Source organism: Bos indicus, chromosome 15 (assembly GCF_029378745.1).
Source record: "Bos indicus isolate NIAB-ARS_2022 breed Sahiwal x Tharparkar chromosome 15, NIAB-ARS_B.indTharparkar_mat_pri_1.0, whole genome shotgun sequence".
Lineage (NCBI taxonomy): Eukaryota > Metazoa > Chordata > Mammalia > Artiodactyla > Bovidae > Bos > Bos indicus.
In genome coordinates this window covers 81881052-81898132 of record NC_091774.1, presented here as the reverse complement: position 1 = coordinate 81898132, position 17081 = coordinate 81881052, and the positions used below count along the sequence as shown (strand labels likewise).

The following is a 17081-nucleotide window of genomic DNA, read 5'->3' as shown; positions in this document are numbered from 1 at the left end:
TCTACTGTCTGGACTGCACCTCCTTTCCCAAATCTTAGCTTTTCTGTGTCCCAGAGCAACTCAAGCCCTCGCCTCTTGGAGAGTGATGAGAATAAATGAGCCGACCCCCGCAAAGGGCGATGGGAGGGGAGAGGAGTTCTGATGATGGGGAACACCTGGATAGGACCAGTCCTGCAAAGTGTGAGCAGGTCTCTTTAGTCCTGGGTGGAGTTTTTCACCCTCTAATCTCCTTAGGGCTTCCCTGGGGGTTCAGATGGTAAAGAATCTGCCTGCAATGCAGGAGACCCCAGGTTCAATCCCTGGGTCAGGAAGATCCCCTGGAGAAGGGAATGGCTACCCACTGCAGTATTCTTGCCTGGAGAATTCCATGGACAGAGGAGCCTGGTGGGCTTCAGTCCATGGAGTCACAAAGAGTTGGACGTGACTGAGAAACTAACACTTTCACTTTCAACCTCCTTAGAGCTTCTCCCAAATCAGGACCCAGTTGATCAGTCCTAAAAGAAAGACCTCAATTCTCTACGCTTTAGGTTAGGAAGATCCCCTGGAGAAGGGAATGGCTACCCACTGCACTGTTCTTGCCTGGAGAATTCCATGGACAGAGGAGCCCTGAGGGCTACAGTCCAAGGGGTCACAAAGAGTCAGACAGGACTGAGTGACTAAGCACGGTGAGCACTCACAGGAAATAACTTCATGGACTCCAGTCTGAAAGGATCTGAGATTTCCCTCTGGCCCACTGCAGAAATCCCACACAGGGCATCTCTGATGGCTGACCTTTGAGCTAATGGTGACTCTTTCCAAGCAGTCTTTATGGAGCTGGAACAATTCCCACGATGGGGACATTATTCTCCCACAAAGGAGCTCATTCTGTTTTAGAGCCTTCCTATCATTTCCAGCTCTCCTTATAATGTCAGTACCATCACATTCCAAATACCTACCGGAGTTTTACAAGTTTCTTAGATATTCAATTAGAGATGCTTCTTGCTCTTTCCCTTTTCTCAATATAACCCCTTAACTGAAATAGCCTCCCTAGTCTTTCATATGGTCTCACCTACCTTGTCTCTGATTCTAAAAGCAGTCACTTGGAGGAGGTAGGAGATGCATTTTCAGTCCCATGACACAGATGAGGGGACTGAGACCCAGAGATGCTAAGTGTCTCGCATCCCTGCAAAAGAGAAGAAACACTACCAGCTCCCAACACATTGTGCTCCACACAAACCACACTGGCTCTGACCCTGCTCTCCAAAGAAAAGAGAGATGATCCGTTTTTCGATGAGAGGAAACCAAGATTCAACCTCGTCGAGTATGTTTTGAATCTGGACTGTGGTTCATTTCCTCTCTGACCTAATTTGGCCATGCTTACCTTCGGCAGGACCAAGAGCTCCTTTCCTGGAAAATGAGGCTGGATGGGAGCAGAATGTGACATGAGGTCCGAACGTGGCTTTTGGAGACAAGAGGAATAAACATCTTGAGTGCCTACAGCTCGTAAGCCGCGACACCCACAGAAGTACCCACTGGTAGGTGCCTAGATGTCTGTCCTGTTCTGGGTGCTCCAGGAAGGCAATTAGAAAACCAGGGTGTGGGAATTCGCCACTGATTCAGCATCTCTAATCAAGCCCCAAGCTTCTAATTAGGCTTCTCTGAGCCCCAGAGGAGAGAAATCTTCAGGAAATGGCCCCTGAAAAGTTAGCTTTCTCAGTTCCTCCCCATTCAGACTGTGTCTCATCTGGCAGCTCCAACCATCGGGGGGATAGGAGAGGTATTTCCACTCCCTGAGACGTTCTCAACAACCCAAGGGGACACCTTCTGAACAATCTCATTCATGGGGCACGAGTGAAATTAGTGATTATGTGAATTTCTAGAACCCTGCCTGCTCTTTGACTCAACTAATATTAACAATCTGTCTTCATAAAGCAAAAATAGAGACACAGACATAGGGAGCAAACACATGGACCCCAGCGGGGATAAGGGGTAGGGGGAATGAATTGGAAGATTGGGGTTCACACACACACACTGCTGGGTATAAAACACGTAACTGACGAGATCCTATTGTAGAGCCCAGGGAACTCCACTCATTGCTCCGCGGTGACCTCGACGGGAAGGAAACCCAGCACAGCGGGGATGCACCTATACGTATGGCTGATTCACTTTGCTGTACAGCACGAACTGACACGGCAATGTAAAGCAACTAAACTCCAATAAACACTAAATTAAAATGAAAAAGATAATCCGTATATAAAGTGCTTACAAAGTACCTCGCACACCATATTAGTTTTATCCAAATTTAACCCACTGAGCCCTCACAGCAATTCTATGAGGTCGATACTATATTACTCTGCTCTACCAGTGAGGGAACAGTGCTCGGAGAGGCGAAATACCGCCCGTGGTCACACGGGTGGTAAGGGGGGAAGCTGAGACTGGAACTCGGGGAGCTTGTCAAGACACCTCCAGACGCTGCTCTTAAGCACTCTTCTGGACTGCTTGATGTCAGCTGACCACAAATAACACGATTCAGGACAGAAAGTCTGGACAGTGTCCAAAAACCATAAATGAAGACATTTTTGTGCTTGTTGTTTAGTCACTAAGTCATGTCCGACTCTGCGACCCCACGGACTGTGGCCCGCCAGGCTCCTCTTCCCATGGGATTTCTCAGGCAAGAATACTGGAGAAGGTTGCCATTTCCTTCTACAGGGGACCTTCCTGACCCAGGGATGGAAGCAGCATCTCCTACCCCAGCAGGCAGATTCTTTACCACTGAGCCACCAGGGAAGCCTAATGAAAACATTTAAAGCCCTGTAATCACACCATTCCAACAAGTACCGTTAGAGATGGGGGCAAAGGCACCAAGACGTAGTTACTTAGCACAGAAGCTCTGGCAGTGGGCTGCGTGGGTTCACACCTTCCTGCTCTGTGCTGGGAATTTAAAGAACTTATGTGACTTCTCTAAACCCACCTCCTGAGATGGACGTGGAGGCTAAAGATGTTCCGTAGAAAACATACAGAACACTCATGCATCTTGAGTGTCAAGCTTTTAGAAAGCATTTGTTTTCTATTTTCTATTAAGCTTCCTAAAATTTAATTTAAAAATATTTCAAACAGAGAGAGAAACACGGAAAATAATGTACCTGACCCCAGGTGTCTGCCGTTAGTGCATTAACCTGTGAAAACACTGGTTTCCGGGTTGAAATACTAACGATGGGTCCTTCTCTTATTTGTTTTTTTTAAAGGGCCAATAAGTATGTGGATAATACTAAAGAACAGAGTGATAAAAAATTAATATCCTTCCAGATATCTTGGTACTATTAGTATCCTTCCTGAATTTTTTATCTAGACATTTATTGCATGTATTTAAAATTCAGGATCAAAATTCATACACTTTTTATGCTGTTCCACTGGGGTGAGTTAATATAAGAAACATAGCTGTTATAAGCTACTCAAGTGGGAGAAACCTATAACCCACTGCAATACCCTGGAAAATGGTGAGACTTCATGCAGCTCATGATACTGGGGTCATCAAACAATATACCCCAAGATTCTGTACCCTAAAAGTCTAAGCAACCCAGGAAAAGAAAAAACCAACTCCCAAACTTCTCACAATAGTTGGTGCTATTATTGCCCTTGTCTGATACCTGATCACAGGGGTGGTCATGATAACCTGACTGCAAAAGACATCCCCAGGTTTCTGGAATACAGAAACCCTCTAAATGCTTTGGTGAAGGAGAGACCCTGTAAAGAAAAATACGTTTCAAAATTTTAATATATATGTTTCTGAGATGTAATATCCTTCTATTCTTGACAGAAAGGGAATTGAAATAGGTTTCTGTAATTTTGAAAACACTAATAAGGACATGGCAACCCACTCCAGGACTCTTGCCTGGAGAATCCCGTGGACGGAGGAGCCTGGTGGGCTATAGAGTCCACGGGGTCGCAAAGAGTCGGACCCGACTGAGCGACTTCACTTTCACCTTCACACACAGGCACACACTTCTAAGCCTATACTAATCGATGAGATGTGAGACCTCCCTTCCACTCATTCAGTCCCTCACTGGCCCTTCAGTTTTCTCTTTCATTGTTCTATTGATTACTGCTCATGTAGAGAAAGGCTACTGATATAAAAAAGGCTTTTTGACTATTTTTTATTGAACCACAGTAAAGAATCCACCTGCAATGCGGGAGACCTGGGTTAGATCCCTGGATTGGGAAGATTCCCTGGAGGAGGGCGTGGCAACCCACTCCAGAATTCTTGCCTAGAGAATCCCATGGACAGAGGAGCCTGGTGGCCTACAGTCCGTGGGGTCACAAAGAGTCGGACATGACTGAGCAACTTTCACTTCACACTTCATAGTTGATTCACAATGATTCAGGTACACAGCAAAATAATGCAGCTATACATATATGTAGATACACATTTTCACATTCTTTTCCATTATAGGTTTCTACAAGGTACTGTATATAGTTCCCTGTGGTCTACAGTAGGTGAGTGATCTGTTTTACATACACCAGTGTGTGCTTGTTAAACCCAAATTCTCACTTTATCCCTCCCCCATTGCTCTCCTCCCTGGTAATCACAAGCTTGTTTTCTATATCTGTGAGTCTGTTTTTACTTTGTAAAAAAGTTCATTTGCATCATTTTTTTAGATTCCACATGTAAGTGATATCATGATATTTGTCAAGAAAGGCTACTGATAATTATTTATGTAGGTCCTTTTTGCCTGGAAAACTTGCTGAGCTCTAATAATTGCCAGTTCATTAGTTTGGACTTTCAATAAAAATAAAAGTTTCATGCATACTTTAAAAAAAGGTATCTCATGCTCACATGTGATGGTCAAAATGTAAATCACAGACTCTGTTGACCACTCAGCATTATATCCTGAGCCTTCTCCACCTCAGTGGTCAGATGAGGTCACACGTGCATTCACACTCCACCTCAGCTCAGAATGTCCTAGAAAGTGAAAAGTGGAAAGTGAAAGTCATTCAGTTGTGTCCAACTCTTTGTGGACTCTATACAGTCCATGGAATTCTCCAGGCCAGAATACTGGAGTGGGTAGCCTTTCCCTTCTACAGAGGATCTTCCCAAGCCAGGGATCGAACCAGGGTCTCCTGCCTTGCAGGCGGATTCTTTACCAACTGAGCCATCAGGGGAGCCCCAGAACCACTGCCTGTTCCACAGAGGTGCTTTAGGTTCCAGTCACCATTCTGCACTCCTAGCCTGTTCCAGGATTCGACCCCTGGATCAGGAATATCCCCTGGAGGAGGAAACAGCAGCCCACTCCAGTATGCTTGCCTGGGAAATCCCACGGACAGAGCCTGGTGGGCCCCAGTCCACGGGGTCCTAAAGAGTCAGACACGACTGAGCGGACTGAGCACAGCACACACAGCCCGTTTCAGCATTAGTGAGGCGGCTCCACAGTACGTGGGCTTCTGCCCCAGAGTGCTAAACTCTCAAGTCACTCCCACCCTCCGCCGCCATCCACCAACACAGCCGGACGGAAGCGACCTCTTCGTTTGTGTCTTTGTACGTCTGACGTCAACACCCACCACTGACGCAGCCCCGCCCACCAGCGAGGCTCCGCCCTCAAGGCGGGTTCCTTGCGGGTTTCTCCAGCAATAGTTTACATTCCTGAGCCTCTGGAGGTCTCAGCTCGAATCTCATATCTCAGAGGAAGTTCCTCAGCCTCCTGTGTAGATCACTGGCCCTACTCACCTCCACCAACCCAACATCCACAGACTAAAAGCAAGTGTGTGCACTGGGAGATGTTTACATTTGAATCCCAGGTCCCCTCATCCAAAATATCCTATTATGCTAAATAAGTTTGGCCTCTTTGGTACTTTCAACTTCTTATTATGAAATAACATGACCACAGAATCCCGCAGATATTAATGCTTGGTTCCTTGGAATAACTTCTTAGAAGCAGAACTCTGGGGAGAAGGACATTTTCATTTTCCAGGGTCTTCAGATAGGTTTGAGATTTTAAACATTTTTCATGTGTTATTTAGACACTTTTATACATTTCTTGTAAATTTAGCATTCATTCTCTTTGCCTTTTCTTTCCAATGAGATGTATAACTTCTCTAACTGAACCATAGAAACATTAAGGATAGCTCCTTTCATTTGAATTTATTTTTATTTTTTAATTTATTTATTTTGGCCATACCACATGGCCTGGGTTGGAAAGATCCCCTGGAGAAGGAAATGGCAACCCACTCCAGTACTCTTGCCTGGAGAATCCCATGGAGGGAGGAGCCTGGTAGGCTACAGTCCATGGGATCGCAAAGAGTCGGACATGACTGAGCGACTTCACTTCACTTTATACCACATGGCACATGAGATCTTCGTTTCCGTGCTCAGGGATTGACCCCACACCCCCTGAAATGCAAGCACAAATTCTTAACCACTGGACCAGGGAAGTCCCTCTCCTTTGGTCTGTTTGAGTGATGTGAAGGGAGTGATTAGCTATGACCCTGATGCTGGGAATGATTTAAGGCAAAAGGTGAAGAGAACAGCAGAGGATGAGATGGTTAGATAGCATCACCAACTCAATGGACATGAATGTGAGCCGACTCTGGGAGACAATGAAGGACAGGGAAGGGTGGCATGCTACAGTTCATGGGGTTGCAAAGAGTCAGACACAACTTAGTGAATGAACAACAACAGTTTATTGAGTGCCTAGTGTATGCCAGCAACTGAGCACTAAAGATGTGGTAATGAACAAAACAGATGAAACGCCTGCCCTTGTGGAGTTTACATTCTAACAGGCAGAGACCCCCCCCCCCAAAAAAAAAAAAATAGTGTCGTAAAGACGTAGAGCAGGGGAATGTGATGGTAACTGGTGTGGTAACAGAGAAGGACTCCTGGAAGTCAGAGAAGGTCTCTCTGAGGTGGCCTTTACACTGAGACCTGCACGAAAAGAAGACAAAGACCATCTTCTTATGTGAAAAACTTGCCAGACGGCGGACCCACAAGTGCCAGGGCCCTGGGGTGGGAATAAGCTGGGCTTCCGAGGAGCAGTGATGGAGGCAGGAGCAGTGCCATTCTTGTCATAAGGAGAGTGGCTGGGAGCGTCTGGAGGTGCTCTCGCAGGAGGCCAGAGCCTCTGGGATTACTGCAAGACAATCCCAAGCCAGAGGTGGTCATTACCTTTTGACCCCTGCCAAAGCCCCACTGCTCCCATCAAATGCAATTTGAGTAAGTCCTCCAGACAGGAAGTGAGCTGGGAGAAAGTCCCTGGGCACCCGAGGGACATTTCCTGGAGGGTTTCTCCAGAATCTCCATTCCTGGAGCAGCCAAATCCCACCTGCTCCTTCTTGGACCTGGCACTCACACCCTGGACATCAAAAATGAAATGTTTTAGTACAAACCAACAAATACTGTAAAGCAATCATCCTTCAATTAAAACTAAATAAATTTTTTAAAAATGAGAAGTTTTAGACTCATAGACAACGAACTTATGGTTGCTGGCAGAAGGGTTGGCAGAAATAATAGGGAGTTTGGGATGGACACGTACATACTGCTATATTTAAAAGAGATAACCAACAGGAACCTATCCTATAGCACATGGAGCTCTGCTCAATGTTATGCGGCAGCCTGGATGGGAGAGGAGTTTGAAAAAGAATAGATCCGTGGATATGTATGGATGAGTCCCTTTTCTGGGCGCGTGAAACTATCAACATTGTTGATCAGTTCAGTCGCTCAGTTGTGTTTGACTCTGTGCAACCCCATGGCTGCAGCACAGCAGGCCCCCTTGTCCTTCACCAACTCTTGGAGCTTATTCAAACTCATGTCCATTGAGTCGGTGATGCCATCCAACCATCTCATCCTCTCTCATCCCCTTCTCCTCCCACCTTCATTCTTTCCCAGCATCAGGGTCTTTTCCAATGAGTCAGCTCTGCTCATCAGGTGGCCAAAGTATTGGAGTTTCAGCTTCAGCATCAGTCCTTCCAAAGACTATTCAGGACTGATTTCCTTTAGGATTTACTGGTTGGATCTCTTGGATTGGTTGGTCCAGTCCAAGGGACTCTCAAGAGTCTTCAACACCACAGTTCAAAAGCATCAATTCTTGGGGGCTCAGCTTTCTTTATAGTCCACCTCTCACATCCATACATGACTACTGGAAAAACCATAGCTTTGACTAGATGGGCCTTTGTCAGCAAAGTAATGTCTCTGCTTTTTAATATGCTGTGTAGGTTGGTCATAGCTTTTCTTCCATGGAGCAAGCATCTTTTAATTTTATGGCTGCAGTCACCATCTACAGTGATTTTGGAGCCCAGAAAAATAAAGTCTCTCACTGTTTGCACCGTTTCCCCATCTATTTCCCATGAAGTGATGGGACCAGATGCCATGTCTTAGTTTTCTGAATGTTGAGCTTTAAGCCAACTTCTTCACTCTCCTCTTTCACTTTCATCAAGAGGCTCTTTAGTTCTTCTTCACTTTCTGCCATAAGGGTGGTGTCATCTACATATCTGAGGTTATTGATATTTCTCCCAGCAATCTTGATTCCAGTTTGTGCTTCTTCCAGCCCAGCGTTTCTCATAATGTAGTCTGCATATAAGCTAAATAAGTAGGGTGACAATATACCGCCTTGATGTACTCCTTTCCTGATTTAGAACCAGTCTTTTGTTCTATGTCTAGTTCTAACTGTTGCTTCTTGACCTGCATGCAGATTTCTCAGGAGGCAGGTCAGGTGTTCTGTTATTCCCAGCTCTTTCAGAATTTTCCACGGTTTATTCTGATCCACACAGTCAAAGGCTTTGGCAGAGTCAATAAAGCAGAATTAGATGTTTTCTGGAACTCTCTTGCTTTTCCATGATCCAGCGGATGTTGGCAATTTGATCTCTGGTTCCTCTGCCTTTTATAAATCCAGCTTGAACATCTGGAAGTTTGTGGTTCACATACTGTTGAAGCCTTGCTTGGAGAATTTTGAGCATTGCTTTACTAGCATGTGAGATGAGGGTAATTGTGCGATAGTTTGAGCATTCTTTGGCATTGCCTTTCTTTGGGATTGGAATGAAAACTGACCTTTTCCAGTCCTGTGGCCACTGCTGAGTTTTCCAAATTTGCTGGCATATTGAGTGCAGCACTTTCACAGCATCATCTTTTAGGATTTGAAATAGCTCAACTGGAATTCCATCACCTCCACTAGCTTTGTGCGTAGTGATGCTTTCTAAGGTCCACTTGACTTCACATTCCAGGATATCTGGCTCTAGGTAAGTGAGCACATCATCGTGGTTATCTGGGTCATGAAGATCTTTTTTGTACAGTTCTTCTGTGTATTCTTGTCATCTCTTCTTAATCTCTTCTGCTTCTGTTAGGTCCATACCATTTCTGTCCCTCACTGAGCCCATCTTTGCATGAAATATTCCATTGGTATCTCTAATTTTCTTGAAGAGATCTGTAGTCTTTCCCATTCTGTTGTTTTCCTTTATTTCTTTGCACTGATCACTGAGGAAGGCTTTTTCATCTCTCCTTGCTATTCTTTGGAATTCTGCGTTCAGATGGGTATATCTTTCCTTTTCTCCTTTGCCTTTAGCTTCGCTTCTTTCCTCAGCTATTTGTAACGCCTCCTCAGACAACCGTTTTGCCTTTTTGAATTTCTTTTTCTTGGGGATGGTCTTGATCCCTGTCTCCTGTACAATGTCATGAACCTCCTTGCATAGTTCTTCAGGCACTCTGTCTATCAGATCTAATCCCTTGAATCTATTTCTCATTCCACTGTATAATCATAAGGGATTTGATTTAAGTCATACTTGAATGGTCTATTGGTTTTCCCTACTTTCTTCAATTTAAGTCTGAATTTTGCAATAAGAAGTTCATGATCTGAGCCACAGTCAGTTCCAAGTCTTGTTTTTGCTGACTGTATAGAGCTTCTCCATCTTTGGCTGCAAAGAATATAATCAGTCTAATTTCAGTGTTGAGCATCTGGTGATGTCCATGTGCAGAGCCTTCTCTTGTGTGCAACCATCAACAGGAGAATGTTGGATCGCACCAAAAAAAGATACCCCACGTCCAAGAGCAAAGGAGAAGCCCCAGAAAGATGGTAGGAGGGGCAAAATTGTGTTTTGAATCAAATCCCATAACCGCCAGAGCTGCTAGGAAGGTTCAAGCAAACTTAGTCTGTACCAGGTCCCAGAGACCCCACAGAGACTGAGCCAGAAGTGTGTCTGAGTGTCTCCTGCAGAGGTCCGGGTCAGCAGTGGCCTGCCGCAGGGGCAGGGGCTCTGGGTGCAGCAGACCTGGGTGTGCCACGAGCCTTCTTGGAGGAGGTCAGCATTAACCCACCACAGAGCCGCCAGAAGTCAGAGGAGGACAAACGCTGTCTGACATCACTTCCACGTGGCTTCTACAGGAGCCTTCTCCTCTGCTCCCCCGTTGGCCTGAGCCACTGCTTTTGTGCAGGTACCACACTGTCTTGCTCTGAGTGTGAATTGCTAATGGCTCCTAGGTGCAGTCTTCTGTGGGGTATTGCCCTCAAGTAAGGGATACACTTCTCCCAGAAATGCCAAGGGGCGGGGCAGGTGTCACATGCCCATCTCCTGGGGGCACCCCTCGGTCAGTGGATAGTTAATATGGCCTGCAGAAGGCCAAAACCCCTGCTAGAGGCAGAACTGAGCCCATGGTGTAGTTCATACTCTAGAGGTCCCTTGAGGATCAAGCCGAAGCTTGACTCCAACTGAAATGATATCATTGCATCCAGAGTTAATGAGGCAGCCTGCAGTAAATGGGCTTTACTCTGTGCAGAGTTTTGAGTGTGCAGAAAACACCCAGCCATCCCACTCCTATATTTTCTACTCCCTCAATGAAACACTGGCTGTAAAGTTCATGGCTCAACTCTTTTTTTAAGGAACCCAATCTAAGGCACGTCTCTTTCCAAAAGTACAGACAAAAGCTCTATGCTTAATAATGGAGCAACAGTAATATTTGTGTAATACATCAAAGCACTTCAGATCCTCCCAATATGTCACAAAGAGATGAAAGCAATAATTACCCTACTATTTTGCAAGTTCCCAAGGGGATGTTTGGACTTCCCTGGTGGCTCAAATGGTAAAGAATCTGCCTGCAATGCAGGAGAACAGGTCAGGAAGATCCCCTGGAGGAGGGAATGGCAACCTGTCCCAGCATTCCTGCCAGGAGAACTCTGTGGACAGAGGAGCCAGACAGACTGCAGTCCATGGAGTCCCAAAGCATCAGACACAACTGAGCAATGTCGGGCGGGGGCCGGGGTGGATGTTTAATGGAATACTGTCATTACTGGCTTATTCTCCCTCTTTTTCTCTCTATTTTGTCCCAACAGCCACTGTACCCTCTAGACCATTCCAGGAGGCATTCACAACATAGCACACACACTCTCCTTGTTTCACTCAGTTGCGTCCACTTCTTTTGTGACCCCATGGACTGTAGCCCACCAGCTTCCTTTGTCCTTGGGGTGAAGAATGTTTAGCACACCTCACCTCATTTCCTCCAGAATCAGTAAACATCCCTCCTAATAAAATTCGGAGCAGATGCTGTGCCTGAGATGAAACTTGACGTCAGGTTTAAGATTTAAGGACAGACGGATGTAGGATGGACGCAGTGTGTAAAACTTCACCCAGAGTTCTCAGAGTTGAGTTCTGCTCCTGCCACCACCACTGACGGGACAGCTGGACACAGGGCCAGTGGTGAGGAGGAACCAAGTTCAGTTCTCAAAGAAACTGCAGATGAGCTTTGAGACTAATGAGACTCAGGAGTTGCCACGAAATCCCACAAGATTTGTTTGCACGCTCTCTGATGTGGGAGATGAGATAATGAGCACCTTCAGAAGAGTTTCCCCTGACACAGCTGCCTTTCCCAGGGAGCCCCAGGGTGTCCCCAGGTGCGGAATCACGAGTCAGGGACCGTGTTCACACTCACTGCATCCTTCTACAAAACCATCCCCAGAAGTGTTTTAAAGAGCCTCTGGTTCGCTGAGTAAGAAGAAAACCTAAAATCTGTCAGCTCTATATATCCATTTGCATAGTCTGAGCTGCTTCTTCAAAATTCTTAAATGACTTTTGATTAGTATGATTCCAAAATTAAGATGAATCCAACCAGATTATTCTACCAGGTAAGTAAGACATCATCGAGACCTTGATAACATTGATAGGGTCCTGGCTCTGAAGGAAGGTCCACACAGACTCAGGAAGGTGAAACTGAGCAGAGATTCTGGCCACATCATCAGAACTTGTCACCTAATGGGACCACGTCCAGACTGAGATTTCAGCTCTTACATGAAATACACAAAGAAGACTGGCTCTTTTTTTTTTTCCCTTGAAAACCTACAGCTGCAATCTTTTCAGGCTTATGTGCATGTTAGTACGCAACATTTAGAAAACGTAGATAGTTTTCCCAGACGGGGTGGGGTATTATACTGCCTGGCTTAGACCAGAGAATTCACCATAAGGTACTGGATGTCCTGTAATTATGCTGTAGGTGGGATTACTCCTATGTACTGCAGCTTTGGCTGTGAAACACGGCAGACCTGAGTTAGAATCGGGACTTTTCAACTGGCTAGTCATGTGACTTTGAACAAGTTACTTAACTATTCAGAGCCTTAGTTCCCTCAAGGACAAAATAATACTTTTATCATAGGATCATTGTGAAGACTGTATGAGATAATGTATGTAGAATGTTTAATAACCTGGTTGGCACTCTTAGGAAGGGCACACAAGAAGAGAATAACAAAATCAGAAAAAAAAGATTTATTGAGACAATATGGATAAATCAAAAAGATATACTGTATGTGGAAAAAGACACAAAAAAGATCATGTTTGTAAACTACACTTAAAATAAGTATTTTTTAATATACACATATTTTTAAATATGTGTAAATATAAAAGAAATATACATAGGGGTATATATAGTTCACATATGCTAGAATGTATCCCTGTAGGGGATTGGGAAACAATTGAGGGTGGACAGAAGAATAATAAAATTATATGAAGGATCTCACCTTGCTCAATAATGACGGTTTACCAGGAACATGGAAATATGATTAATTTTGGATGCAAGACTTCATAATATGATGTTTAAGTGAAGACGCCCTGGAGAAGGAAATGACAACCCACTCCAGTGTTCCTCCCTGGGAAATCCTCTGGACAGAGGAGCCTGGTGGGCTGCAGTCCTTGGGGTCACAAAAGAGTCAGACACTACTTACTAAACAAGAAAAAAAAACTATCAATCACCTGAAATAGTGTTGCGTAGTTTATAACTCAGTAAGTTGTAGCTAGAGTACACAGATGACATACTACACACATTAAGGAAATTCTTTCAAGAGCCTCATTTAGCCCACACATCTAGACATACAAATCATGGATTGTGAGAGCAAAGGAACTTTCATGATTATATCATTTAGCCCTGCCATTTTTCAGGACAGAAAGTAAAGCCCAAGGAGAGGAAGAGAACTTCTGAAGATTATTCAGCTGGTTAGCGTCTACTAGAGATGATAGCAGTGGATCCCGACAATACCAAGAGGGCTTCCCGAAGAGCACACTTCATCCTATGACCGGGCTGCTGGAGTGGGGTGCAGGGAACAGCTCAAGGAGGCTGTGTTTTCTGTGATAAGCTGGTGACCTCCCACTAGTGACCCCTGATCCCAGCTAGAGGACACCCCCAACCCAAGAATAACGTGGTAAAAATTAAAGTGGAGAAAAGTCTTTCAGTTATAATTTTTATTACAATTGAGATATAATTGGTATATAATAGTATGTAAGTTGTACAATGTGCTGCCTTGATACACACATACTGCAACATGATCACCACCATAGTATATCTTCCACCATGTCCCATAACTGTCCTGTCTTTGTGGTGAGAACAGTCAAGAACTGGTCTTTAGCAACTTTGAAGTTTATAATACAATAGTTGGACGATAATCACTCTGCTGTGCGCTAGACCTTCAGAACTTATCTACTACTTGCTAGTTTGGACCCATACACAACATCTTTTAATACCATCTGACTAATGTATTATTGACCAGATGTTGAATTAGATAATAACTGGGTCATTTGCAGTGATGAGGATGTACCTAGAGTCTATCATACAGAGCGAAGTAAGTCACAAAGAGAAAAACTAATATATATGAATGCATGTATGTGTAATTTAGGAAAAGGATGCAGATGAACCTACTTCAGGGCAGGCATAGAGGCACAAACACAGAGAATGGACGTGCAGACACAGGAGGGAAGGGGAGGGTGGGATGGATGGACAGTGGCACAGACACACATGTGCCCCCACGTGTGACCTCGATGGCCAGCGGGAAGCAGCTACTGACTTACGGCTCAGGGCGCTCAGCTCGGTGCTCTGTGATGACCTAGAGAGGTGGAAGTGGGCTGGGGCGGCTCAAAAGGGATGCGACATACGTACACATGTAGCTGACTCACCTTGGTGCACGGCAGAAACTAACTCAGCATTGTAAAGCAATTATAGTTCAGTGAAAGAAAACAGAAAGAAGGAAAATAAGCTACAAGGATACAGTGTACGACATAGGGAGCACGGCCAGTATTTTATGATAACTATAAATGGAGCACAACTTTCAAAACTGCAAATCACTATATTGTACACCTATAACTTATGCAGCAACTGTACCTCAATTAAAAAGTAAAATTGCAGAGTAAAAAAAAATATATATATATATATATATATGGGTAAATGAGGGCATAGTCCACATAAAGAGTAGATTTATCATCTTCCAACCTCTGAAATGCTTTCCTGACAAGAAGGGTTTAAAATCGTGTCTGGAAGGGGTGAAACTAAAGCCAAAGTGTGGAAGAAAAAGAGAGAGAATCTCGAACCAAAAAGAGAATGAGCAGGTAGAACTGTCCACAGATAGAAGCTCACAGGGCAACCAAACACACGGAAGGGTGTTCAGTAGAGGAGACTCCAGTGTCCAATGGATACTAGAGCAGATGGAGCCTAGATTATTTCCAAATCTCAGAGTCTATGTGTCTCTTATCTTCACAGAAATTTCCAAATATAGCCCAGAGTTAATTTAAATTAGAAGCACCAGCTCATGGCTCAGCTCCCAAAATGCAGGATGTCCAAGAAGAGTCAGCCAGGTACAAGATTTCTCAAAAACAACCTCTGTACGTTTGCTCAGAAAGAAACCTAACTTCAGTTCAGTTCAGTTCAGTTCAGTTCAGTTCAGTCGCTCAGTCGTGTCCGACTCTTTGCGACCCCGTGAATCGCAGCACACCAGGCCTCCCTGTCCATCACCAACTCCCGGAGTTCACTCAAACTCACGTCCATTGAGTCGGTGATGCCATCCAGCCATCTCATCCTCTGCCATCCCCTTCTCCTCCTGCCCCCAATCCCTCCCAGCATCAGAGTCTTTTCCAATGAGTCAACTCTTCGCATGAGGTGGCCAAAGTACTGGAGTTTCAGCTTTAGCATCGTTTCTTCCAAAGAACACCCAGGGCTGATCTCCTTCAGAATGGACTGGTTGGATCTCCTTGCAGTGCAAGGGACTCTCAAGTCTTCTCCAACACCACAGTTCAAAAGCATCAATTCTTTGGCACTCAGCTTTCTTCACAGTCCAACTCTCACATCTGTACATGACCACTGGAAAAACCATAGCCTTGACTAGATCGATCTTTATTGGCAAAGTAATGTCTCTGCTTTTGAATATGCTATCTAGGTTGGTCATAACTTTCCTTCCAAGGAGTAAGCGTCTTTTAATTTCACGGCTGCAGTCACCATCTGCAGTGAGGAGAGAAAACATCTGTTCTTCAATTCTGAGATTTATTTTTTCCCATTTCATTCTCAACCTCAGATCTCCAGTCTATGTGGAATCCATGGCCAAGAATAATCTCACCATAGTAACTGAGTTCATCCTCATGGGCTTTCCTGACTATCCTGAGTTGGAGATCCCCCTCTTCATGGCATTTCTGAGTTTCTATCTAGTCACCCTTCTGGGCAACCTGGGCATGATCATTCTGATCCAGGAGGATGTCCGGCTCCACACCCCAATGTACTTCTTTCTGAGCCACCTCTCCCTGCTGGACACCTGCTACACCTCAGTCATCACCCCTCAGGTCCTAGCCACCCTGGCCGCGGGCAGAACAGTCGTCTCCTATGGCCAGTGTGTAGCCCAGTTCTTCTTCTTCACCATCTGTGCAGCCACGGAGTGTTTCCTGCTGTCGGTGATGGCCCTTGATCGCTATGTGGCTGTCAGCAGCCCGCTGCTCTACACCGTCACCATGCCTCCCAGGATCTGCTGGGCACTGGTGCTCGGAGCCTACGTCTGTGGGCTAACGGGGTCCATCCTGCGTACCTCGTGCACGTTTACCCTCTCCTTCTGTGACGACAATCAGATCAACTTCTTCTTCTGTGACCTCCCACCCCTGCTGAAGCTGGCCTGCAGTGACACAAAAGATGTGGAGATTGTCATTGTCTTTTTTGGCAACTTTGTGATTTTGGTCAACGCCTTGGTCATCCTGATCTCCTACCTGCTTATCATCAAGGCTGTTTTGAAGGTCAGCTCTTCAGAGGGCAGGGCTAAGGCTGTCTCCATGTGTGCCTCCCACCTCACTGCTGTGGCTCTGTTCTTCGGGACTCTTGCCTTCATGTATCTGCGGAGTGCTTCAGGCACATCCCTAGAGGAAGACAAGGCAGTGTCTGTCTTCTACACTGTGGTCATTCCCATGCTGAACCCTCTGATCTATAGCCTGAGAAACACAGATGTGAAAGCAGCCTTCAGAAAGGTCGCTGGTAGGTTCCAGGTGTCCCAGAGCATGTAGATCTGGGTGAAAGGCTCTCTCGGTCCATTTTGTCCCCCATATCAACCTATCCTAACAGGCACCAGCAGTATATGCAACCTGCATCCTCAGAGAGACAGTAACTACACAGGCACACAAGAAAGACTGCAGATCAGCAGCAACATGGATGGACCTGGAGATTAGCATCCTCAGTGAGTTAAGTCAGAAAAAGAAAGACAAACACCATACTATATCACCTATTCAGTTCAGTTCAGTTGCTCAGTCGTGTCCAACTCTTTGCGACTCCATGGTCTGCAGCACACCAGGCTTCCCTGTCCTTCAGCAACTCCCAGAGCACATTCAAACTCAAGTCCGTTGAGTTG

The 17081-nt window shown here is 45.3% G+C and overlaps 1 protein-coding gene across 1 annotated transcript; it reads left to right on the top strand.

Annotated features, from left to right (window-relative positions):
* The first annotated feature begins 15795 nt into the window (after positions 1 to 15795).
* On the top strand, positions 15796 to 16740 carry OR9I1 (olfactory receptor family 9 subfamily I member 1). Its single transcript, XM_019974675.2, has one exon. It carries the CDS (start codon positions 15796 to 15798, stop codon positions 16738 to 16740), a length of 945 nt encoding a protein of 314 aa, XP_019830234.2.
* Positions 16741 to 17081: the final 341 nt, after the last annotated feature.